The 26,438-nt window shown below is 40.2% G+C and overlaps 2 protein-coding genes and 1 pseudogene across 2 annotated transcripts in view; all 3 read left to right on the forward strand.

The window, feature by feature from the left end:
- LOC135702496 (uncharacterized) overlaps positions 1-26,438 on the forward strand; it is a 280,096-nt gene that overhangs the window by 220,720 nt on the left and 32,938 nt on the right. The gene's annotated exons all lie outside the window — the stretch shown is intronic.
- LOC135702291 (uncharacterized) lies at positions 146-1,304 on the forward strand. The gene has a single exon (XM_065223321.1). It carries the CDS (start codon positions 164-166, stop codon positions 785-787), a length of 624 nt encoding a protein of 207 aa, XP_065079393.1. The 5' UTR covers positions 146-163; the 3' UTR covers positions 788-1,304.
- On the forward strand, positions 18,194-19,270 carry LOC135702300 (uncharacterized; annotated as a pseudogene).

Genomic DNA, 26,438 nt, shown 5'->3' on the forward strand with positions numbered 1-26,438 from the left:
AATTGTAGTATCACCGATGATTACTTGCATTGTTTGCATTAACTCACCAGATAAACTGAACAAACACAAAACACATGCATCACGGAGACCTACTAGCCATCCGCTTGAGCCGTGTCGATCGATTCCGATCAGTTCGTATTGCGATACCAGCTAACTCAGAACAATGCAAAGCGCCATCGCCTTAATAGCAGTACTTTTATTCCATCTCACGTCCAGCCATTACGTGCCTCCCTGGAACGGCTGCTACACGCTCGGTTGCTCCACTCAACAAGGTTGCGTCCCGTGGAACTTCCATCGGTATCCATGCTACCGTACGTGCTACTACAACCGCAACCACGCGCCATCCCATCCGAGAAATAAATGCTACAAAATCACCAACGCGGCCACCGGCAAGTCACTGGCATCCAGCGATGTGCTTGATCCCGCGAACAAACTGAAATACGCGACCGTGTCCATCAACCCACCGGCCAACTACCTGTGGAACTTGGAACCCACCTACGGAGGTGTCGTCTACATTCAGAATGTAAACAAGCTGGAATTTCTGAAAGTGGACCCTTCCAATAACGGAACGTATTTGGTACTGAACGAGCCTCTGGATCGCGCCTTCCAGTTTCGGGTAATCAATTCCAAAGAAGGAGCTTCGAAGATCCAGTTACAGTCAGCCCTCAACAACGGTTTCCTATTCGTGCAGAACATTGGCCAAGGAGGCAGCACCGTTCAAATCACTTTCGACCCATTCGCAAACTACTTTCAAAGCCTCTGGAGTGTAATGGAATTTTATTGCTAACACCTTCAATAAACATTCGATCATTCACAAGTGTACCCTTCGAATCGCCACAGACACTGCGGCAGTCCACAACGGGCCGTAGCTCGAACCTTTCCGTCCATTCCTCCGGCACAGGAAGCCGCATACAACGAACTTTTTCCTACGCTGTTGATGATTTCCCCCGGTTTGTCATGCAGTCGAAACAGGAATCTCTTGGCGGGAATGGCTTTCGCTGACTTCGATTGACCCATGGCGCGCAGATAGGCGACGTCTTCGTTCGGGAGCAACGTGAGAAACAGTTCCGTCTTGCGATTCTTGATGTAGAAATCACCGGCCTGCGTTGAGATGAGGTTCCACAGAGCTGACTCCGTTCGGTTGTACGATAACCAGGCGTGCTGTTGGTCGTCCAAGGTTGGCAAGCTCGCCGGTTGAAGATACTGGCCAGTTTGGGTGTTGATGATGTGCCAACAGTTTTGTGCAAAGGTTGCAGTAACCAGCAGGAGACTGGCTGTGACTGTGCAGCCGACGTGTAACATGGTGGAAGGGGTGATGAACTGGAGAGGGCTGTTTGGTGATTGCGATATTTATATAGGTCTAAAAGCAGAACAGAACATAAACATTTAAGGTTTTATGGGTTTTGTTATCAACTTGGTCTGTTCCAGGAATGAACGTTTTTAGATCGGACACATTTCATGTGGGTTTACACATTTGTTTTTAGAATACACATTTTCATTTCAAAATTAAGTGGGGTGCATATTAAAGCTGCGGCTAGATTCAATAAATTTCTGTCGCATTATGAATAATGTATTGTTCTTTCATACATCGCGTTTCTCTCCTTTGGCTTTATTAAGTCCACACTGGGAATTTACAGCGGCCCTCAATTTGTTTTCGAAAAAAAAAACCTTGTAACTCTAGGATCCAGCAGGCCTGGGTTCAATCCCAGTCGGCGCCGCTGGGATGTTCTGAGGCATGACATCTCTGATCACGCCTTCGGGCCGTTGGTCCCGGTTCATGAGTTGATGGGTCGATGGGTAGGGTCCAGGTGTGAGAGCTGCCTCCCTGGGGTCGGTAGCATTGGTGGTCAGCCAGTGTTGCCAGATATACCGATTTATCGGTATTTGTTCCGATTTTTGAACATAATACCGATATACAGATAGGTTCCTCAGAATACCGATTTTTGAGATTATTGATGATGATTATTACCTGCCCGCACTCATGTGTCAGAAAAAAACTGTTGTGATAGACTTTTATTTTTTGGAATAGGGTTTTTGATCTAATTTCCGTCCTACTAAGCACAACCCGCGCTTCACTTCCTCTTTTCTGAACGAGTTTAAACACAAAAAGGAAAATTTATAACCTATATATAAATTTATTCACCTTTTCATACGTATCGTTGGATTTGATAAAGAGTCACAAATCGTTGAGATATTGTTTAAAATCTAATACTGCTTCTTGATTCTAAATTCGTTCTATGAGTTTCAATTCCGTCCTAACGCACTGAAACGTCATTAGATTTTCTTCGTCCTACGGATAAACGTAGAAAAAGGGGATTCGCTAGGAGCGCTTCTTTTGTTTTGAGAAAAATGAGCGTAAATATTCATACGATGTGCTCTTACAGGATTTATGTAGTAGTTTATGAACTAACGCATCGGAACAAACCTATTATTGATTTGTGAACGGTGAAATCATTGATATTATTGATCTTTTCTGATCGATAGAACGGAAATGGGCGATTACGACGAAGTAGCGCTCTACCCTATGTTAAACTTTTTGAGTCTTGCTTTAAAAATATTTTATGCTTTGTACTCTTTCGACTAGTGCTTTCATTTCCTCTCTGTTTTTGGCTAGTCAGGAATCAAGAAACAGCTGACGGCTCATCCCGATCATTGCTGGGATTCGAAAAATAATTTTATCTTTAATGTTACCAAAAAGGTATATCAGAAAGTTAATTTTTTAACTTTATGATCTTCCCTTGGAAGTACCCTAGCAGCACACTTGTGACCTGAACAGTTGTGGTTACTTATATGTAACTTGATCCAGTTACAATCAAGCTACTGCAACTTATTGTGATGGTAGTTTGCTGGTTTTGTATCTTCTAACTGTTCCCTGTTACTTTCTTTCACCTTATTTTGCGATTCCTCCCGGAAAGGACTTTCGACTTCCCTCAGTGGAAGCTTCTACCGATTTCCACCGGAAATTTCTTTTGACATCCTCCAGCAATCTTTCTTCCGGAGTATTTTTGTCAACTTCTAGAAGTTTCTTCGAATGTCCCCAAAACCTCTGGCTACACCGGAAGAAGCTCCCGATTTTCTTAAGAAGTTTCTTCCAAACTATCTCAGGAAGTTTCTTCCAAACTACCGCAGGAAGTTTCTTCCATCTTCTCCAGGAAGCTTCTTTAAACTTTTACCGAAACTTTTACCCAAAAATTTCTTTCGTCCTCCTTTGGAAGTTTCTCAATGCGATTCTTCCGGAGGTTTTTTCCGACTTATATTGGAAGATTTTCCCGAGATTTCCTTGGAAACCACTATTTCTGGAATTTTCTTCCGTTTTCCGAAACCGTTCTGGCTTCCTCTGGATGTGTGATCTGATTTTCCTCGAAAGGCTCTTTAAATTTGCCCCGTTACTCTGTATTTTACTTGGAAGTTCCTCTAAGTTTTTTTGAGTTTTCCTACTGTGTCGTATACAACATATGACTAGACTAATTTTGCATAGCATTTGCAATGTAAAATTAGACGAACTTTGCTTTGTATTCGGGGTACTCGTATGCAACGTATATTAGTTATAAGTCAGGTAACATAGGAACTTTCTACAAACTTCCTCCAGAAAAACTTATTTCTTCTTTTTCTTTCAGAAGCCATTCTTAGTCCAGAAGTTCAAATTTTTGCTTTCAAAAACAGCAACAACACAAAATTAATTAAAATTATAATACCGATAAATACCGATTTTTTTAAACCATGGATACCGATAAGCCCGAACAAAATCTGGCAACGCTGTGCTCAGAACGGAAAACAAGATCGACGGAAAACAAATCAAGGAGAAAATTTCGATAAGGTAATCACTAAGGCTAAAGTCTGTTCCAGTTAGTATTTGGCCACTTCTTTTTAATTACTGTAGCGCCTTTAGTTGTCGTAGCAAGGAACTATTGACAGCGTTTTGATCCGGAAAGTTGTTTATATAGTAGTAAAAATTTCATCAGGATTTTTATACTTGTTCAAAAGTTAACGAAGATGGAACGTGATAGAAAAAAATTCTGCACACTCACGCGCAAAATCCAACGTGGTCGAGAGGAATGATTGCAAAGGTTCTCAAATCTCCAAAATCGACTGTAAATACCGAGCTTAAACCGGGAAACACTATCGTTGGATCGTGCAAAACAAAACAAACAAAGAAGTGACCGAGAACTACGAGCGAAGGTCATAAGGACAGTCCAAAAGAATCCTGGGACCTCAAGTCGTCAAGGGCGTAGCCAGTTTTCGAGCTAGGGAGGGGCGAATAAAAATTGTCTATGGAAAATTTGGCCGAATATCATTTCACCGAAAGCCTTTGTGTTGCTGAGTTTAAGGGAGGGGGCAGTTTGGCAAAAAGGTTCAGAGCGGCAAACAGTACAGTTCGGTGAATCTGTATGCGAGAAGGTTTTCTGTCGTACCATGCCAGCAAACATCCCAACAGGATTCTGTAACAAATCCTGGTTGCCAAAAACCTTGCGAAGCTGTACGAGCAAGTTCTGACCAAGTATAACGGATGGACTATTAATGGACAACTTTACAAGGAGGAATGCCTCCAGAACATAATTTTGCCGTTCATTCAATCACATGAAGGTCCCGTAAAGTTCTGGCCTGACTTAGCCAGCTGCCATTACAGCCGCGATGTCATAGAATGGTATAAGCAGAATAATGTCAATTTTATTGAGAAAAGTATCAATCCACCCAATTGTCCAGATTTTCGGCCCAATGCAAAATTTTGGGCAATTATCAAGCGCAAATTGAAGAAATGTGGCAAAACAATCAATACACCATCTGATTTGGAGAAGTGGTGGAAAAGAATGGTAGATGAGGTTGACAGTACTACTACTACTACTACATGATGAGAGGTATTCCGCGAAAAGTTCGAAAATTCATCCGAAAAGCTGACGAATAATTTGTGTTGTATTTTTCCCCTAAAGCTTAATAAAAATCCTACAAAATTATACATTTAGCGTTTTGGTACTTTATTTCCCCTTGGATAAATTATGTATTTTATTTATTTATTTATTTATTTATTTATTTATTTGTCGTCAATCAGTGTAGACCGTTTTACAATTGTTGTCTTAAGTGCTATTTTTACAATTTTGTCTTTGTTTATATTTTTTATAATATGTCTTAAGAAAAAGTTAAAACATTACCAAACAACTTAAACGACTAGATTTAACATCATATGCGATTTAATCTGTAATAACAAATTCACTTTGAAAAGTCTTACGATGTAATCCGATTTGATTTGTGATACAGTACGATGGAAAAATGAATCATCGCATATAGGTCGGAAATTTGTATTCTATACGATTTAACTTAAACATAATGCGAAGCATGCCATTCTTATATGCGATTTTGACTTAAACTGTAGCAATTTACGACAGTGTCTGCACATTGCTATACGACTTCTGGTTGTCTGGGTACTTCTAGTTGACGTTATGCGACGAATTAAAATATTGCTTTAATTTAGTTTTTGTCATTGTAAAGTCAATGTTATCGCAGTGCTTATTATATGAATCCATCATTTGGTTCAAGGGTCCAAATTTGGCATAATTCGTACGATGACGATTTGTAGCAAATATATTTCTGTTTCGTAAATGCCTAGATGGTGTATATAAATTTAAGGATGACAATAGTTCTATTGAATCAATTCGATGTGATACGATATCGTTTACGAAAGAAATCATAGCAAATTCACGACGTTCTTTTAATGTTTGGATATTTATGAGCATACACCGAGCTGTGTACACACTAATCGAGTCAGTACGGTTTTACCGAGTTTTTGAATTGCGGAACTGTTCGGTAAAAGTTTAAAAATCTGTGGAAAATTTATTAATGAGAAAATTTGTTCTGAACTTGTACATACTTAGTTCTGTAAACCCCATTTAATGATAGAAAATAAAATTGGTCGATTCCATTGATTCCTTACGGATAACGGTCATTTGAATTTTTACCGACTTTTTCAGTAATTCAAAAACCCAGTAAAAAAATACTGACTCCTGTAAAAAAATCTTAGTGTGTAAGATGGCAGAGGAAATACAGTCCAACCTAACTTGCGGAGTGCATACAATAGAAACTGCTTTTGAACGGACTCTATTCTTTCTTCGTGTGTGATTGAAAAAGGTGACCAAACTATGCTGCAATATTCTAATATCGATCTTACATAAGCAATGTACAATGTTTTTATCGTATACGGATCGTGAAAGTTATAGCAGAAACGTTTTATGAAACCAAGCATGTTGTTAGCTCTGTTAATAATTGTGTTATAATGATCGGTGAAAGTAAGTTTTGAGTCCAAAATAACACCTAGATCCCTGACTCTATCACATTTTTCTACGATCTGGTTTCCTAAAGTGACTGTTATATCGGGTAGCTTTTGTTTTCTACTAATGGTAATGGAGTTACATTTTTTTATATTTAATTGTAGCAGGCTTTTTTGACACCAAGTATGGAATATTTGAATTTCCTCTTTGAATGTGATGATGTCTTTGGCATCTTTTATTTCCAAAAAAAGTTTAATGTCGTCAGCATATATTAAAACTTTCAATTTCTTAATAATGAAAGATATGTCATTGACGAAGAGAATAAATAAAAGTGGTCCTAAATGGGAGCCTTGAGGAACTCCTGAAGTGACATCAACGGGATTTGATATCTTTCCTTTGTATTTTACTATTTGATGACGGTCAGTTAAATATGATTCAAGCCACTTGAGGAGTGCGTAATGAATTCCCATTTTTTGAAGTTTAAAAAGAAGCATGGGTATGTCAATTCGATCAAACGCTTTGCTGAAATCTGTATACAACACTTCTACATGGTTTCCGTTATCCATTGCATTCAAGGAATAATTAATTAATTCGAGCAAATTCGTAGTTGTTGAACGGCCTTTAAAGAAGCCATGTTGCATAGTAGTTATTCTGTTTTTAATTTGAAGAAAGAGTTTTTCATTTACAATCGCCTCGAAAAGTTTCGGAATGCAAGAGATAATAGCTATACCACGATAATTACGTATGTCGGATTTTTTACCCGATTTAAAGATAGGCACTAAAAACGAGTTTTTCCATATTTTAGGGAAGTTTCCGGATTCCAGTGACATATTGAAAATCCAAAATAATGGAGCAGTAAGTTCAATTGCTAAAGTTTTCATAAAAGCTGGCGGAACACCGTCAGGGCCAGGACCTTTAGATGCATCTAAATTGTTTAAACCCTTTAAGATATCATGAACCTTGATTTCACTTACGCTGATGTCACTTGAAAATTCTGGATATGATTCAAAATATTCACGGTCACGGTGCTCTTCTGAAAACGTAGTATATATTTCTTGGAAGAAATTTGCAAACAAATTGCATATATCATCCGAGTTCTCACCTATCCTATCGTCCAAATGCATCTTTGAGGGAAAATTATCAGATTTTAATTTGGTTTTCACATAATTGAAGAAGTTTCTAGGACAAGATTTTATTTCAAGTTCAGTTTTTAAATTATACTCCTCAAATGCCATATTCACGGCCAAATTTAACTGATCGCAAATGTCTAAATAGTATGCCAAAGTTTCTTCACTATTATATTTTTTATAAAATTTGTGCGCTTTTTGCTTTCGATTTTTTAAATTTTTCAGTTCCCTGTTGTACCATGCATGACTCTGACGTCTTCTTCTTATAGTTGGCACTTCTTCAAGAATTATTTCAAGCAACACATTGTAGAATACGTCAACTGCACATTCAACATTTCCTGCAGTTCTTAATATTGCTTGCCAATCGACAATGTTCAATCTATTTCTAATGTTATCATAATTTGCTGAATTGTAATCAAAGATTTCATCAAATTCGCAGTCGTTGGTTCTTTCATTTATGTGAACGAATAGAGAATACTCTATTGCTGTGTGAAACATTTCATTTCTCCATATGGGACTTAACGATTCAGTCACACAGAAATCTTCATAAGTATTTGTTAATAAAAGGTCTAAATAACAATTTTGTTGATTTTTCACATGGTTAATTTGATAGAGTCCTAAATTTGCAATTTTGTCAAAAATGAAATGGAGTGTTTCATTTTCCCCAACGACTGGAAGTAAGATGCTTTCATTGTCCATATCAGAAATAAAGTCAACATTGCGTTGGTTAAAGTCCCCATATATATGAACTTTTACTTCAGGGGGTAAACTAGACAAAATTTCTTCCGCTTTTCCAAAAAACTTATCATATGTGTCCTTATGAGCATTGTTTGGAGGAAAGTATACCGAAGCAAAGACATGTGTTTCGTCTGCTACCTGCGCTTTTACCCATACATGTTCGAATTCTTTAAATTTAGTAGCCATAATAATTTCTGAATTCAATTGGGTCGAAATCGCTATTAATACTCCACCTCCCGATTTTTTTCCAGACCATTGAAAATTGCGGTCGTCTCTATAAACGTTATAATTGTTACCAAAAACTTCTTCACTTCTCACACTATCATCCCAACTTGTTTCATTAGCCATTATGACAGAGTAAGTAGAACTTAATATTTTTTTGTTAATTTCATTCATTTTACCGGCGCTTCTCATGCGGTTAACATTTTGGCAATATACCAAAATTTCTGTACTGGTCTGAAGATTAGGTGAAGAAGTTGATGGTAACCTGTCATTCATAAAACTATTATCAAAATTATTTACCCCTGATCCATGTTCCGAATTTGTTTCGTTCTGCAAAGTGTTGTGATCTTCGTTATTTTCTTCCTTTATGGAGTGTGTCAGTTTTGTAGAAAAAACGAGTGCCTCTCCTTGATGTAGAGAAGTCGTCAAGTCCTGGATAATGTCGGGGTCTGCCGGATCATTGTCTTCCTCCAAGGGGTGCGTCAATTTCGTACAAAACACGAATTCCTGCATACACACGCCTCGCATGATGCAGTTGCAGCCATCCCGTTATGCAAGTGCGCTGGAACGGTACGTGGGTATACATCGCACGCCGGGTAGGGGTTTAAGATTTCCCCTCGTTGGAATTGCATCGTGGGTCGATAGTTAGCCTGCGGCGGTCTGGAAAACCGATATTTCGCTGCCGCAAGAAGCTCTCGATCAGGTGGCAGTAGGTTGTTTCTATTCTGACTAACACTGCTGCGGAAACTGTTACGGTTAGTGTTGTTGTTTCGATGATGATGATGACGATGATTGTTAGATATGTTATTTTTGTTGTTGTTGCCAAAATTGTTGTTGTTGTTGTTGTGGTTGTTGTTATTTTTGCTGTTGTTGTTGTTGTTGTGGTTGTTGTTGTTGTTGTTGTTGTTGTTGTTATTGTTGTTGTTTTTGTTGTTATTGTTGTTGTTGTTGTTGTTGTTGTTGTTGTTGTTGTTGTGGTTGTTGTTGTGGTTGTTGTTATTGTTGTTTTTGTTGTTGTTGTTGAGCAAGTTTTGTTTCCTTCGCCTTCTAGCCTTTCCAGCTATTTTTTGCTGTATCAAACGGCGTGATTTTCGGTCATCGTACTCGGTCCAGTCTGCCTTCCATACCTTCCTGGTACCAAGTAGACGCCACCCTGAGTCATCGTTGTTGTTATTTAATTCCACCTCCAAGCTGGGGCACGAGTCAGATGGCGATTGCAAAGGTGCAGCGCTCCGTGTTGAGGCTATATTTGCTGACAGTGACTTTAGCTCGTCAAGAATATCGAGTTCCAGCACAGAGTTAGAGCTCATGGTACAACTTGCCGCAATGTCGAGCGACAGCTGGTTCAGTTGATTTATTTCATTACTGATATTTCGGAGCTCGGTGGATATATCTGACGTCACAGTTCTCAATGACGTAGACACACTGTCTTTTGTTGCCATCATAGCTGTATCGAAAAGCGATGTAGTGTGATTTTTGAGGGCAACGACACTGCCAGCTAAGGTGCTGTTTCTGTTAATTGCAGACAGTTCATTTTTTATGCCTACCAGCAGTACCTCCAGGCCTTCGACAGCTTCGTGAACAATTCGAGGATTTTCTTGCTGCATCGCGAAACGATGTGTCACTTCTGTGTTGGCATGCAGTTGCTCCGTTAGAAGTTTTTGTTGAGCCGCTAATTGATTGAATTCTAACTTTGCTTGCAGATGCTCTTGACACGAGTCGCAGCATGGTAGAAGATAAGAATTAAAATCCCCTACTTTTTTATTGTCCTTCCTGCGTAGTGAATTCCTCTGCACGGTCACTCCTACGCAGGCTGCATGAAATGTGCGTATGCAGCCAGTGCATTTCCACATCAGCGAATCAACGGAAGAGTCAAATGAACAAATTTCACAATTCATATTGAAATGAACGGAACCAACAGCTATCGCGCGAAATTACTACAGCGAGAACGAAACGTACGCAAAAAAAAAGCACAGAACGCACGTGGCTAGGAACGATTAAAAAACGCGTCCAAACCGATTGACGATCGATCGACTAATTTTGTGCGGCCAAATTCTAAATGGAACAGACTTTAGAAGTGCGGTTTGCAGTAAAGCTGTGGGTTTGCAGTAAAGCTGTGGGGAAAACATGAGAACTATGACCAAATATAGTATACTGGATATATTTTGCAATAGTTCGACCAAAAATTACCTTTGCTTAATTGATACGGTGGCTCAAAGTAAATGAAGTAACCGCTCAACAGGAATTAGGAAAACTGCAAACACTTACTTGTATTTCAATGACAGGGGCAATGAAAAGAACACCATCTGTTGCCTTGGATGTCCTTCTCAATATTCTGCCCTTGCATGAATGTGTTAAATTAAAGGCAGTAAAAAATGCCCTACAGTTCAAACGTAAAAAAAAAGTTAGATGGCAATCTGGTAGGGCATTTGAGTATCCTTCAGGATTTCAACTTAAATTCTGAGTACTGCGAACTAACTCAAAATGCATGTCATCTGCCAAACATTCAAAAGAGCTCAGAAGTCTCGTAGGTAGTTGCTGTTTGAACCACAAGTACAGGTGTTGCCACCTACTGAAAACAAATTAAGAATTATAAATATGAAACTGTCGAAACATCAACCTTAGTAGGCGGATAATGTAAATCATCGAGCGTGATGCTCGAAAAAGTGTTTTTATTTGATATTAATAATGTCAAAACTGGGTTTCCGAAACAAGAATGTAATCAAACTTTATAAGAGTCATGTGAGTTTTGTGGGCAGGTCCATCACTCCCATCACCATGTATACGTTATTTCTGGAGCAGAGGAGGAGGAGCCAAGAGTTCATTTGACAGCATGTGTATACAATTTCGTTAGCTATTTCAGCAAAACAATTTGAAACTTCGAAAGATTTTCAAGATGTTTTCTAGCTCACTTGAACAATAAAATCGACTGAGTTCGCAGTACTCAGCTTAAATTGAGCTGTGGAGGATTAGATGGTAACGAAGACAAACTATGATTTTCCCTTTGTGACATCGATCCATTGCACTGGTATGTCGCAATTAACCACTTGATTCGAGCAGATAAAATGACGTTTACTACCACTCGAACTTTGAAATGAAACATTATTTTGAGATTTTTTCTTCCAGAACCTCGAGAAAAGTAGCCAACATTTGTGCGTTTCACAAAAAAATAGAAATTAGTTGGTCCAGTTTTGTGAAATCGCTGGTAGAAAGTCACGCCAAAACTGCTTGACAAAGAGGTCAATTGGACGGTGTACTGCAAAAACAAAAGAATCATATTTCAGAGTCATTATAATAGGGCTGTTTCAAATCCACCGGCAGCGCATTAATGTTGAATGTGGTCTCTCCCAATTTTTCACTTTAGCCACTTACTTTATTCCACTTACGCCTTCTCTATATCCCATCGATTGGTGATTGGTTAATTAATACATAAGACTTACAGTGCCTCCAAAATGATAGCTTAGGATAAGTTAACCAAATGAAATAAAGAACACTCTCATTCTAACCGTCAAGTATGGTGTATCGTAAATCTTGATGGTTAAATCAAGCCGCCATATATGGGAATCTAATGGGCCAAATACATGTCCAGTTTCTATTGTACACACTTGAAAAATCCATGTAAATTTAGGTGCTCTGAGACTGACATATACGAGCGTCAATTTTGACATAAAATTGAGCAATAATAGACGCAAACTTCAGCTCAATCAAACATACTTTTCGTCGAGTAACGAACTTTTCAGCCTCGGAGCACTTAATTTTACATGACATGTTTGTTTACATCTCATCCTTTATGTCAAAGATGGATTCCATCATGTGTAAAATTAGTTATTTTTAAGTGTGTATTTTACACCAACGGGTTGAAAACGGATGAAAATACTGGAGCTGTGGTCTATGGTCCAGAAGTCAGTAAAGTTGTACCGTACTAGTACTAGTCCTACTGTATTTCAAGCAGAAATGCAAGTAATAATTGAATGTGTGAATATCTGCCTATTAAGAAAATACAGGTTTGCTAAGATCTGTATATTCTCTGACGTTAAGGCGTTGATTCTCTGCGCTTAAGGCGTTTACATGTTGATCAAAGCTAGTTGGGGAATGCATTCTTTCATTTTTGAAAATAAAAAGTTTGTCCCGGGCTTTTACAGAGCTGAGCCAAAAAGCACGTTTCTTCGGGACCTTCTGGTCTTAGAATTTCCCATATGCGATGATGATCTTAAAACTATTTCGGATATTTTTGATTATGGTGGCAGTTGAAACATGAATAGAATTAATCGACACCCCAGGAATGGGTTTACATTACTGGAAATCGAACCCAGCATAGTCTTGCTTTATAGCTGTGGCTTAACCGAGTGTACTAAGTCAATGCCATTTAAATAAAAAATCATTTGAAATATGTATGAATAAATGTATTCACGGGTAAGGTGGTTCTTAATTCTCTATAAACGATCTACGTAGTTTAAGGGCAGATCCAAAGCAACTGTCAGTCCATCAGCCAGTTTCATATACTCGATTAGAGGAAACATTCATCTACCTGATGTGATGTTAGGCACTATCTACATTCCACAATACCAGTTTTTAAGAGCTTTTAAACCTTACCTTCCTCCTGCATACAAAATCATCCATGCAAATATAGGGGAAAAGTTGCCTTCGGCAATACCTTAACCTATTATCGTCAGGGGGGTAAACAACGTCCTTGAGAGCTCAATTTTGGCATGTGGATACATTATGTTTCAGAGCAACTATTGGCCAAATTTGATTTCTCTAGGACTTTGTTTACCCCCCTGACGATAATAGGTTAAGGTATTGCCGAAGCCAACTTTTCCCCTATTACATTTTGTATGGACTGTGGGTATTCGTCAACCTCCCTTCCCCCTTAATCTGCAAACTTCCCTTCGCCCTAAAAACATGAAATATTTTCTTCTTGTGTGAAGACTTGTTTTTACTTTGACCTGGGCCCTGGTCCAAATTCTGTCGACTAGCTTGACGTTCTTGTTGAGGCTTTTCTCTCAGCTCCACTGCCATAATTGCTGCCTCTGCTGCGATATCTTGCCTGGTTCTAATTAATTCAGCACTTGATTTTTCCTTGATTTGTTTTACGTCGTTCTTGTTTTCCATGCTGAGCACCACACCTAGACCCTACCTATCGACCCATCAACTCATGAACCGGGGACCAACGGCTTTACTTCCATTCCGAAGGAAGGCGTGATCAGAGATGTTATGCCCCAGAACATCCCGGCGGCGCCGACTGGGATTGAACCCAGGCCTGCTGGGCTGAGAGATAATCACACTCACCACTACAACATCGGCGCCGCTGATTATCAACAATAGGATGTATTGTATTTTATTATAAACGTATGATTATTTTTATCCGGATTGTGTCAAGAAATTATCTAGAGAAGGTTTTATTCAAAAATTTGCATTCTGGAAAAAATTATACAGAGAATGTTCCAAATCCAACCTTACACTGGATGTAAGAGAAATTTGTTTTTCGTATAGGCTATTGCTTTTGAGGAAAATGTATGTACACATTTATATCATGTTCGTACCTAGTGTATGATTGATTCGTTTAAGGCGACATATATTTGATGTTTTCTGCTTGATATGACGAAAATAGGCTCTTAGGCCGAAGTAGTGCTCTACCTTATACTCGTGCATTTGTAAAGCTTTCCGAAAATCTACTTTTCTATTCACAAAGAACTGTAAACAGTTGACTGGCGTTCCCAAAAAACATTCTTGTGACTCGGTGAACTTTCAACCCTTTCCGCCGGACATGTCTAGCTCTCGCACAAACGATGTCACATAAAGAACCAACAGCACGCATAAACACGACGACACCCTCTCGAACGTCAACCTCCCTCCGTCTCCATCAGCACCGCCACTCATGATGGCCGATTAGCAGCTGGAGCATGAATATGTTCACTGAATGGCCTACACTAACAATTTCCTGCCGGTGTGTCCACCACCCTCTCGTCCACCCACCCATAGAAATCATTCCGTTGTAAGAGCCGATTTAGTGGCTTCGGTATGTGACGTAGAGTTGAGCTCTCCTGGGCAGCTGGTAGGTAAAGGAGGCAATCAAACAGAATCGAACAATCCGATGGAACATAGTTACAGTTTGCTGCAGACACAATTGGAGGGCTGGCTGGTTGGACGGGAGCTTATAAGGTTGGATGCACCGTCGTCGTCATCATCCGGCTCTAGTCGGGATTTCAAACCAACCAACTGAACAATGATGATGGCCGTGATGATGACGACGACAACGACGACCATCCCCCGGATGATGATGGGGAAGAGCAAGAGAATTTGAAGAGTGAAACAATTGAAAGCAAAATGTTGTCAACATGAAACGGGGATTACACTTTAGTCTGCAGCTGTAGCAACCGACCGACCGACGAGTGGGATGTGTGGCTCAGCAGTTGGTTGCTCAGAGGATGGCAGATTTGCTCTCGCCACCTCACTGAGCATTGAATCTGTAGGTTCGAAATCGCTTGCCTGGAGTTGGTGCGTCTCTGTTTTCTGTGTGAGCAGGGTGGTTAAGGAACTTGTAAATGGCGCGGCCATGTTATTGTTCAAGGAAGTGAAATGTGCATCGACATTCGGTGTGGCTTCACTGTGCAAACAGGACGTTCAATGTAATCTGCCATGTATGGTCTTCTGGTGGGTGAGTTGAGAACTATACATTACACAGCTTCTAGAAATATCGCTTGCTTGGCAGTAATGGACTTGCGGTCCCATTTGCAAACACATCCATGGGGTATGTCGTTTCACCCACTTCCGCTTATTCTGGATGTTATTTCACGTGAGTTGTTGATACTCGACCGATAATCTTTACTCCTCAACAGCGTTATCGTTGGCAACCAAACAGATAATCGCAAAACGCACGGATTTCCGGGAACCGGAAGTGCTCTTGTATGTATGTGTAATTTGGCCGTACAGGTTAAATAAATCATATCCTGGCTCGTGTCTTTCAAGAAATGTGGCAGACGATAACTAAGTAAAGAAGGTTACCATCAGGCGACAGAGCTGAGCTTAGATCTTCCAATCGAACTAGTCACTCTAAATGCCTATTACGCAAGACACTTCCGGCAGAGAAGGAAAATCCTTCAGTTGAGGAGAGGACGGGAGTTTCTTTGTTCATCAGGGTTTGGTTTACTCATCTGGTGTAGGAATGTATGGATAAACCGAGTCTACACAAGAGTAGGCTACATGTGCGAATGTACGGAAAAGATTTTCTTTGTCAAAGCGATTAACAAGAACAGCAAACACATTAATTTGATATCAAAACATCATTTGGAAGCTCGTTCCAGTTTCGGACTGGCCGAAGTGGTTCTACACGGAATGGTGTTGCTACTGAAGTTGGTGCCTAATCTTGTGGTTTCAGGGTGGGTTTTGTTATATTGTTCTTTCTAGGATCAGATGTGCTATGAATTCCAACACTTCGGCTTGATTTCATGTCGTTTGCTGCCGTATTTAAAGATTTACCCAACACATATTATCAAAACATCGAAACTGAATTGAAGATGAGCACCCCTACTAAGTATGTAGTGCATTTAAAGCATCTACATTTAGGCGCGATCACCTTAGCACAGTGAGCTTTCTTGCGTGCAACTTTTCACACTTTTGTTGGTTAAGTGGCTGCCAGAGATGGTGGGACATCGAATTAAGGTGATTCCTAGTGGAGTCCACGAATGTCCGCCCCATAGGCTATACATGCACTTCCACATCGAATGTTCAATAACACAAATCTCAGAAATTAATGCACCAGAACTGTTTCAATGTGGTACGTTTCGAGGAAGTTGATATTTGTGCTCTTTAAATTTCGAAGTGGTTACGAGAATAAGGATATCACAGTGAAACACCTTAATGGTTGTTCAGAATCTGTCATCAACTGTCAGATTTGTCATTGTCGTTTACTGACTTTCGCGCGATATTGACAAAATTGTTTTTCATACAGTCACTGATAGCCTTCACGGATAGAAATCTCCTTATACCTTTTGGCAAATTTCAAGTGCTGATTATTCATAAAATGTATAAGTCAACAAATAAGCAGACGCCTTGCAAAAAGTTAAAAAAGATCATATCTAGATAGAGCTGGAATTACGGCGAAACAGCTTTTGTAAACAATGACTTCTCTCGATGATCTCTAGAAAGCCTAGGCACGCTCACTCAAATCAACGTAACCATCTGGTATGGGAAGACATCCCCTTCCCGTTGGTTATGTTGGTTTGCGTGGGCGTGCTTTGAGTTTCGAGAAATCATCGAGAGAAGTCATTGTTTACAAAAGCTGTTACGCCCTAATTCCAGCTCTATCAAGATATACCTTTTATGCATTCTTATAGGACCTATGTGGTTTGTCTTATGGAATGTATAAGGCTATAAATGTATGAGTGAAACACATGAATAAAATAATTGTGTTGATCCTCAAACAAACCTTTGTCAATGGCGAGATGGACCGTCACACGGTCTAAGCCAGGAAAAAGAGCAAACCAAAAAAAAAAACCTTTGTCATAATCTCATTCATTTGTTCGCCAATGACAAAGATTCACCTGGTAGCTAAAAGATTAATTTCGTGCATTCTGTGTGACTGTCATCCAGCATTGCCAGTATTCCAGATTTATCTGGATTTTCTAGATTTTCTGGCATCTGGTCAGATACACAGACAGATCACGTATAGTTCCAGATTTTTTAAAGATGTTGCACATTTTTCAAACATGTTGCTTTAAAAATATCATTACAATTGATTTACACTCTAATCAAAAAATAAAAACTGCTTCTTTAATTATTAAAGGCCATCAACCGTGGAAATTATTGCAACATCAATGGACATGGAATTGTTACAACTTGTTTGCATGTTAATGGGTTGCATAATCATGAAAATGGAGACATTTTCTAAAGATTATATGCTGAAAAAATCTTCAAAAATGAAAAATATTAGACCTGAATGTTTGTTTCGTTGGAATTTTTATTTAGATTTTTTCTTTATTATCAAAAATTAAAATTTCAGAATTTTCATAATATTTTAATTTAGAGAAATCGAAAAATGTTCAGGATTGAAAACAATAAATTGAGCCCTGGAAAATTTGGCTGTTGATTCTAGACGCCCCCAGGACTTTGAAGTATGTTTGTGAGATTTTTGACGATAATTCATATGGAAATTTGAAAGGCATCTGGTAATTTTTAGCATTTTTTAAGTATCTGTGAATATTGAGTTACAGCAGTCTAAATTTCTTCAGCATTCTGAATTGCCCTAGAATTTTAGAATTTTATTGCGCATTTTGCACCTTACTGGACTCCGCACTTTGAAAGTGCGGGGATGAAATAAGTACGGGCCATGCGTATGACAGATAGAGTTTTCAATGTGACAGTTATGCTTATCCGAAGTGAATACAAAAACATTGGCTTTTGATTGTCTGTTCGAGTCACAATACACGATTTTTTCTACGAACTTAATATTTGTTCAAATATTTGTCGTAAATTATACTTGTTTACTCCCTGCCGGTGAGTAAATACCACAGACAAACAGACATAACACTGGCAATTTGTTCATCGAATACGCATTTAACGGTAAATTTAAATGTTTTTAGTTGGTAGTACCACCACCTGTGGCGCGCATAGTCAATAACCCTTGCGTTTGACGCTTACACACTACCGCCATCTGTTCAGTGTACTACCCATCACAGTATACTCAACAGATGGCGGTAGTGTTCTAGCGACGATGTTTCATATTGAACAATATTCAATGTGTTATGTCTGTTTGTCTGTGTAAATACGTTATCTACAGATCGACCAGTTCAATACTAAATTGGTTGTTAGTTGTTTTATTCATACATATGTCTGTTTCAGTTGATCATGTCTAATGTTATTCTGGAAAACGTTCGTGGTCGGCGAGCCAGCTGTAATACGAAGTACCACTGCCTATATGGATACTATTTTCTGAGAATTTCAAGGACTAATCTGTTCGTGATTTACAAGAAGTGTAAAACTACTATTTCGAGCTGGATTCTAGCTTACGAGAAGGATGGCTTGGTCACGGAGAAGCAGCGGAAACAGATTTACAAAAAATTCCGAGCAGAGCACAGATACTGGATTGTACAGCAGTACCAGAACAATCCGGTATTATTTTTGGATGAATGCAGCAATCTATTCTATCGGAACTTCCAGGTGACAATAAGTGCAGCGAGCATATGCAGAATTTTGCATGCGGAAGGTCTGACATGGAAAGCCCTCGAACGGCGTGCTATCCAAGTAAGGGAGCACGAAATCTTTTGTTTTTTTTCGGAGCTCAATTCAATAGATTGGGATTTGTTCAATCTTGTGTTTTTAAATGAAGTGTCTATAGATAACCGCGATATGTTGCGCAACCGTGGTTATGGGGTTAAAGAAGAAAAACTGGAGTTTCGCGGTGAATTTTTTAGGCGTCCAAGAGTGTCATTTTTGTGTTTTTTTGGGGCAGAAAAGGATGCTGGACAATTTTGAAACGGAGGGAACATTCATTAGAAAAATATTTTTTGAATGCTGCCGTTCATTCGCTCTTCGAAACAAAAAGGTATATCGATATCCGGGAGCGAATTCTGTGTGGATACTAGATGGTGCTCGTATCCACTGAGATCAGAACATCGTATTGTATTTGCGATCAATCGGAATCATTCCAGTTTTTCTTCCCCCATACTGTCCTTTTTTTAATCCGATTGAATTGGTATTCGGAATCACCAAAAATTCAATGAAGCAAACCTACAATGAAAACCGAAACGAAAATCTATCTCATGTAGCCATATCTACGTTCGTTTCTACGTACCCGGGGGAACATTCAATCCTACAGTTGGTTTGTCTAAAATCATCGAAAACCTAAATTTCGAATCTAATATGAGTGAGTAAGTGAAGTAATGTAACAGTTTATTTGGAGTAATAAAACCATGATAAAAATACAGATCCGTGTTTATGCATGATCAACATCTTGCATGTCGACAATCAGATCTGCTAATGTGTGGCTTAACTCGTTCTCTTCTGGGCGTAGAGTTTCGGACATTGCGGATACCAAGCTGACATTTATTGTTGAACGAGACCGTAGTCCATTGATTCGTCTTTTTACTCTTTGTTCAACTTCAATCAGGAGATCCGCCTCGGCTTCCAGTTCAGGTCGAGGTGATGTCATTAGCAAGTTCAAATTCGTTGCAAGAAAGTTTATGATCTGGCAAGGTACTTGGAGTTGCGGACAAAAAACCCAGATTTTTGTGACAAACAAGACTATGGATTCCAAAATGTACAAGGAGGAGTGCCCAAAAAAACGTATTCTTCCGTAAATTAAGGCTCACACATGGACCTGTAAACTGTTGGCCTGATTTAGCAAGCTGCCACTACAACGGAGAAGTTCTACAGTGGTACAACGCTCGATAATTCCGCCCAATTGAGAAATATAGGGTATTTGTCAAACAGAAGTTGAAGAAGAGTGGAAAGGTAACTCGGGATGCGATAGAGACGAAGAGATGGTGGTACAAAACGGCCACTCGGTTAGTCAACAGAGTGTCCAAAATATGATGAGTGGTATTCGAAGAAAAGTTTGAGATTTCATCAAAACCAATGACCTTCATTTTGAGTGCGCAGCATTTTTATTTAATTAATCGTATTAAAATTATTGATCGTATTAAAATTATGTTATTCTCTTTTTCTAGATGATGTATATTTTCATCTCACTTTCTTCAACAATGGCTGAAACCACCATGAATTTTGAGTGGAGCAATGCACACTAGGGTGGGTCAACTTACCCTCTGCTTCCCAGAGCTTTTCTGAATACACCCGAATACTCGCCAATCTACTGAAGGACCGCGGATTCGGCATCGTAGCGCTGCAGGAGGTGTGTTGGACAAGATCCATGGTGCGAACGTTCAGAGGTAATCATACCATCTACCAGAGTTGCGGCAACACACGCGAGCTGGGCACAACTTTCAGCGTGATGGGCGAAATGCAGAAGCGCGTGATCGGTTGGTAGCCGATCGACGAAAGAATGTGCAGGTTGAGGATCAAGGGCCGATTCTTCAACTTTAGCATAATCAACGTGCACAGCCCTCACTCCGGAAGCACTGATGATGACAAGGACGCATTTTACGCGCAGCTCGACCGCGAGTACGATCGCTGCCCAAGCCACGACGTCAAGATTATCATAGGAGACCTAAACGCTCAGGTAGGCCAGGAGGAGGAATTCAGACCGACGATTGAAAAGTTCAGCGTCCACCAGCTGACGAACGGGAACGACCTACGGCTCATCGATTTCGCCGCCTCCAAGAACATGGCCATACGTAGCACCTTCTTCCAACACCACCTCCCCTATCGTTACACCTGGAGATCACCACAGCAGACGGAATCGCAAATCGACCACGTTCTGATTGATGGACGGCACTTCTCCGACACTATCGACGTCAGGACCTATCGTGGCGCTAACATCGACTCTGACCACTACCTAATGATGGTCAAACTGCGCCCAAAACTTTCCGTCATCAACAATGTACGGTACCGACGCCCGCCACGGTACAACCCAGAGCGACTGAAGAAACCGGATGTCGCCTTAGCATATGCGCAGAATCTCGAGGCAGCGTTGCCAGAGGAGGGCGAGCTGGATGTGCCCCCTCTAGAGGACTGATGGAGTACAGTAAAAGCAGTCATCACCGACGCAGCCGAGAGCACCATCGGGTACGTGGAAAGAAGTCGACGGAATGAATGGTTCGACGAGGAGTGCAGAGCGATTTTGAAGGAGAAGAACGCAGCGCGGACGGTAATGCTGCAGCATGGAACCCGACAGAACGTGGAACGGTATAAACAGAAGCGGAAACAGCAGACCCGCATCTTTCGGGAGAAAAAACGCCGCCTGGAAGAAGCGGATTGCGAGGAAATAGAACTGCTGTGCCGTTCCCAAGAAACACGTAAGTTCTACCAGAAGCTCAGCGCATCCCGCAACGGCTTCGTGCCGCGAGCCGAAATGTGCAAGGATAAGGACGGGAGTCTCTTGACGGACGGACGTGAGTGTCGCGACCGGCTGGACAATCGAACCCAGGCAGATCTGCCATATTCTTTGGTTTGGATGATCCGGCCGCAGGTTCCTCGAAAATCTTTACTAACAAGTGAGAGCGATGCCACTCGCTTACTCGACTTATTGTCGGATAGGTGCTGGTGCTGTTGTTGTTGTTACACTGCCGCTGGTTACTACTGCTGCTGGTTAATACTGCTGCTGGTTACTGCTGCTGGTTACTGCTGCTGCTGTTGTGGTTTGTACCGCATCTGCCGAAAAAGTCCGAGAGCGAAGTTTGTGCTCTCTTATTTATACACAAGATCGTTTCATTTCCCCTTTTCTTCTGACCAATGAGTATCATGATGACGGTTTAGTAAGAAGGGAGATTTATTGACGCTTGCCTTTTTTTTTTTTTTTTGATACATATGTATATATTGTTATTCTTATTATTATTATTATTATTATTATTTTATTTTTTTTTTAAATTATTATTTCAATCCTGTCTCTACAATTCCTCTTGCCTCTACTCTCTAATGCTAATCAAACCATATCTTTTTAGCTATTTGGTATTATTTTTTTTTCTTTCTTTTTTTTCGCATAGGGCGTGATCTGATCAGCTCTTCATGGCTAGATTGGTTCCGCATTCGTTGTTGGTACCAAACTTCATCGATTCCAGAGAATTTTGTTTCTTGGTAGCACATCTCTGGATCTTTCAGTGGTTTCTGTGAAAACAAAATCTTCTATCAATAACTCACTCAAAGCAATTTTTTTTCCCTTTTTTTTTTTTTTTTTTTTCATTGCAATTTGTCTTACCTCTAATTTCTAATCATAAATGTTAAACAAAACCATATTTTTCAGCTTATCCGGCATTCTTCTTTCACGTCTAGGGCGTGATCTGGTCAGATCTTCATGGCCAGATCGGTTCGGCATGTGTTGTTTGTGCAAAGCTTCATCAGTTCCAGTTTCACTTGATTCAGTCGTATTTTTGTGACCGTTTTGGTAGTGCATCTCTGTATCTTGTTCATCGGCTATGAGATTTTTTTTGAGCTATCCAGAATATCACCATAATTCTGTGGTTTCCATACGTCCATAATAACCTCGATAGCCCTTTTGGCGTCTGCTACGTTTCTCGAATATACGACACCACGATCACTTTTGACGATTAATTTTGCCCCATCTTTGGCTATTACAGTGAATTTTTCTGGTCCAAAAGTAGGATCTGATTTGATTCGTTTAGATTGTGCTAGGACCACTCTGTCTCCAACGGTGAGATCAGAATGTTTAGCTCCTCTTCGAAAATCCGCATGTTTCTTACTATCAAGCTTGGAAAATCCGTCTTTTTCTCTGACATCTTCACGATCTACTTTTGACTGATCATTAGTTTTCCATAGGCCAGGAAAAATTCCTCTATGTTTCCAGCCAACCAGTAGCTCAAATGGTGTTATTCCGAGTCGACTGAGGGGCCGTACTTTATTGTGCATATGAACATAGTTGTTCAGAGCACTCCTCCAATTAATATTATCTAATCTTGATGCTGCCAGTGCTTTCTTTATTCCTTCATTTTGGCGCTCAACAGCTCCATTGGATTGTGGGCTTAGAGGAATTGACTTTCTAATCTTCACACCTCTGTGCTCCCAAGTATCCACAAATTTATCACTTTGAAACGGAGGGCCGTTGTCACTTTGTAGAACTAGCGGGTAACCCCACACAGCAAATATTTTGTTAAGTGCTTCGATGGTTGATTCCGCATCAGTGTGGTGCATCTCCAAGACATGCAAATAACGTGAGTAGGTGTCAACTACCACGAGAAATTCTCCAAACCCGAACTCGTTATCGGTAAAAAAATCAATTTGCAGAATCTCCCAAGGACCGTTAGTGAGCTCTCTGCTGGTAAGAGGAATCGGTGGATTCTTTTTCGAAAGCAAAAAGCATGTCTCACAATTTTGAATGAACATCTCTACTGCTTTACTCATTCCAGGCCACCAGAAATGCTGTCGTAATATCCTTTTAGTTGATCCAACTCCCATGTGACCTTGATGAGCTGATTTAATGGCCTTTGCTCTCAAGGCCTCAGGTAGCACAATTCTATTGCCTTTGAACAGCATGTTTCCCAGGATAGTAAGCTCTTTTGCTTCAGATTCATATTTTGTTAATCCATTCTCCCACTCTTCTGATTTAATTGACATTCTGACTCTTGCCAATTCTTTATCGAGCTCGGATTGTAGCTCAATCTCATCCCATCGGATTTCCATAGCACCCGAATCAATGAAGTAGAGCAGATGTTTTTCATCGGCTCCATCATCAAACGACTCAGATGTCTGCGATTGTGTGACCAATCTTGAAAGGGCATCTGCCACATTCATTTCTCCAGGTATACTGCATACATTGAAATCATACGGTTGTAACCGTAACGCCCATGACTCTGCTCGAGATACAGCCCGTTTTCCGATCCTGTGTAGTCCACCAAAAATAAACGCATTTGATTCAGCATCAGTTCTCACTGTAAAATTTAGGCTCATGAGGTACATGGAAAATCTTTCAACTCCCCAGACCATTGCTAGAGCCTCTTTTTGAGTCTGGGGATATTTTCGCTCAGTGTCCGTTAGAGTTTTGGAAGCACAAGCAATCACTCTTGGCTTAGATGTTTCGTCAAACTGTACCAGAACTGCTCCTAATCCATAAGGAGAGGTATCTACGTAGAGTTCCGTTCGATCTTCTCTCCTGAAGTAACCTAATGTTTTGATGGTCTTCCAAGCTGTTGTTCTGACATACTCAAATTCATCTTCCAGCGCATGATTCCAATAAAAATTGTCTGATTTTGCCAACTCTCGAAGTCTCCAGGTCTTATCTGCTCTTTGTGGGATGAATTTCTCGACAAAGTTAATTAAACCAAGAAAACTTTTAACCTCAGCTAAAGTTTCCGGGGTTCTGAAGTTCTGTATAGCTGCAATCTTTTCGTTTTCTATCTTCCATCCTTCATCAGAGACTATGAATCCCAGAAAATTAACAGAGCGTTTTCCAAACGCACATTTAGCATCATTAATTTTGACGTTGTGGTTTTTAAAACATTTCAATACTGCGGTTAAATTTTCGTCGTGTTCTACCTTTGTTCTTCCGAAAATCATTACATCGTCTAAGTAATTAACGGCCCCTTTGCATCCAGCAAGGACAACAGTTTGAAGAACTTCTTGAAATATGTCCGGGGCGTTAGTAAGCCCAAAAGGTAGCCTACAGTACCTGTAGACTCCATCTCCAGCGAAAAAATTTGTGAGATGCCGAGAGTCTTCGTTCAACTCTATATGATGAAATGCGCTTGTAAGATCTATGGTGGAGAACCATTGAGCACCATGTAGTTCCATTACTATCGACTCGAACGTAGGCATCTTGAAGGGTGTGCGGTAGATACAACGATTTGGTCCGCGGAGATCTATGACAAGACGAATGTCATCTTTTCCTTTTGGTACTACCAAAAGGGATGAGCAAAATGATCGATCCATATCTTTTGACACTTCCTCAATAATACCACTCGACAAAAGGTATTCAAGTCTCTGCCTTGTGGCTTCCTTAAACGCTACCGGAATATTCGTATACACATTACGAGCTGGAGGCATCTGTTTGTCGTATCTTAACGAAACAGCAGGGATATTGAATTTTGGAAACTTGTCAGGAATTAAAACTTCTTGTGTAAAATAAATTGTATCTGTGTCACATTGGCTTGACAGCAACCGATGATGACGTATTGGAACGTCTAGGCCAACGTCAAGGACGCAATACCTAATTGCAGTGTTGAAGCCCAGAAGTGCTCTTGATTCATCCACAACATAAAACTTTTCCACCATAACTGGCCTGTCCTCTGAGATAAACAATTCAGCGAAAAAGTTGGCAATAACCTTTATCTGACCGTTGGTCGCATATGCCTTCAAAGGTTTATCAGTACAGTAACGCAAAGCAAGAATCTTGGATACAGCTTTTCTCTTGGCCAGAATCTCATCAAACATCGACTTAGTTATAGTATTAACATGAGCGCCGGAATCTATTAAAAACACGACTTTTACACCGGCAACTTTCGCTTCAACTATTGCGCTGTTATTTTTGATAATTTCCTTCCCACGTGATGGTTTGATTAATGACCGGACATTGTAATGTGATTGTAATAATCCAAAACGCAATTTCTGTAATGCAGTGTACATTTAGTCATATTTATTCCAAAACAATTCAGTTAAATTCAATACAAAAGGAAATCTTATCGAATTATTAAAAAAATTATTCAAGATCTTCATTTTCGCATACCTTGGTGTCGAATGACTCAGCTTTTGTATCTTCGATCGCTGCGATTTTCTTCTCAACGCCCGAATCTTCCTGGTCTGCAAAACGCTTTAGCCCTCTGGTCTGGTTTCTAGGCGGATTAGAAGTGCCACGAGAAGCACATGCCCGAGCAATGTGACCCAACCGTCCACAAACTCGGCATTCTTTGTTGATTGCGAAGCATCCAGACGCCCGATGAAAAGCACTACCACATCGCCAGCAATTTGAAGGTGCTTGTGAACGAAAATTTCCTCGTGAAATTCCATATCCACCTCTTCCATTACGGCGGCTTCCTCGATGGTATCCTCTGGGATACCAGTTACAGTTGAAAGATTCACGATGTCCTTGAAACTCAGAACGATCTTGAGAAACTGCTGATACTTTCATGGTCTGACTGTTGCTACGAGATCTTTGAAATTCCTCTTCATTTAATTTCTCTATTTCACGGTCGCGTACAAGGTCAATAAGGTCTTGCATTGAACCTTGCTTTACCCAGTTACGGTGCGCTAGTACTCGTACTCTTGCATCATTTGCATTCTTGGTGATAACTCTCACCATGGCCTCCATTTCTTCGTCCGACCCGTAATTACACAATTTTGCTGCTGATCCTACACGCCGAACAAAATTGACGCTGCTTTCCGTATCCATCTGACTCATCATCATGAGTTTTCCCCGTTGGGATAGAGTGTAGGTCCTTGATCCGTAGTAATCATTCAAGCGAGCCATAGCATTCGAAAACGGTTGGGTCTCCTCATCAGGCATTCCTGGGACAGAAGATGTTGCTTGGAA

Source organism: Ochlerotatus camptorhynchus, unplaced genomic scaffold, assembly GCF_037179485.1.
Source record: "Ochlerotatus camptorhynchus isolate MF236.1 unplaced genomic scaffold, CSIRO-AGI_Acam_v1.1 ptg000017l, whole genome shotgun sequence".
NCBI lineage: Eukaryota > Metazoa > Arthropoda > Insecta > Diptera > Culicidae > Ochlerotatus > Ochlerotatus camptorhynchus.

Bases quoted from the DNA above. Each gene is read 5' to 3' on its own strand.
- LOC135702291 (XM_065223321.1), top strand. From the start codon at position 164: ATGCAAAGCGCCATCGCCTTAATAGCAGTACTTTTATTCCATCTCACG.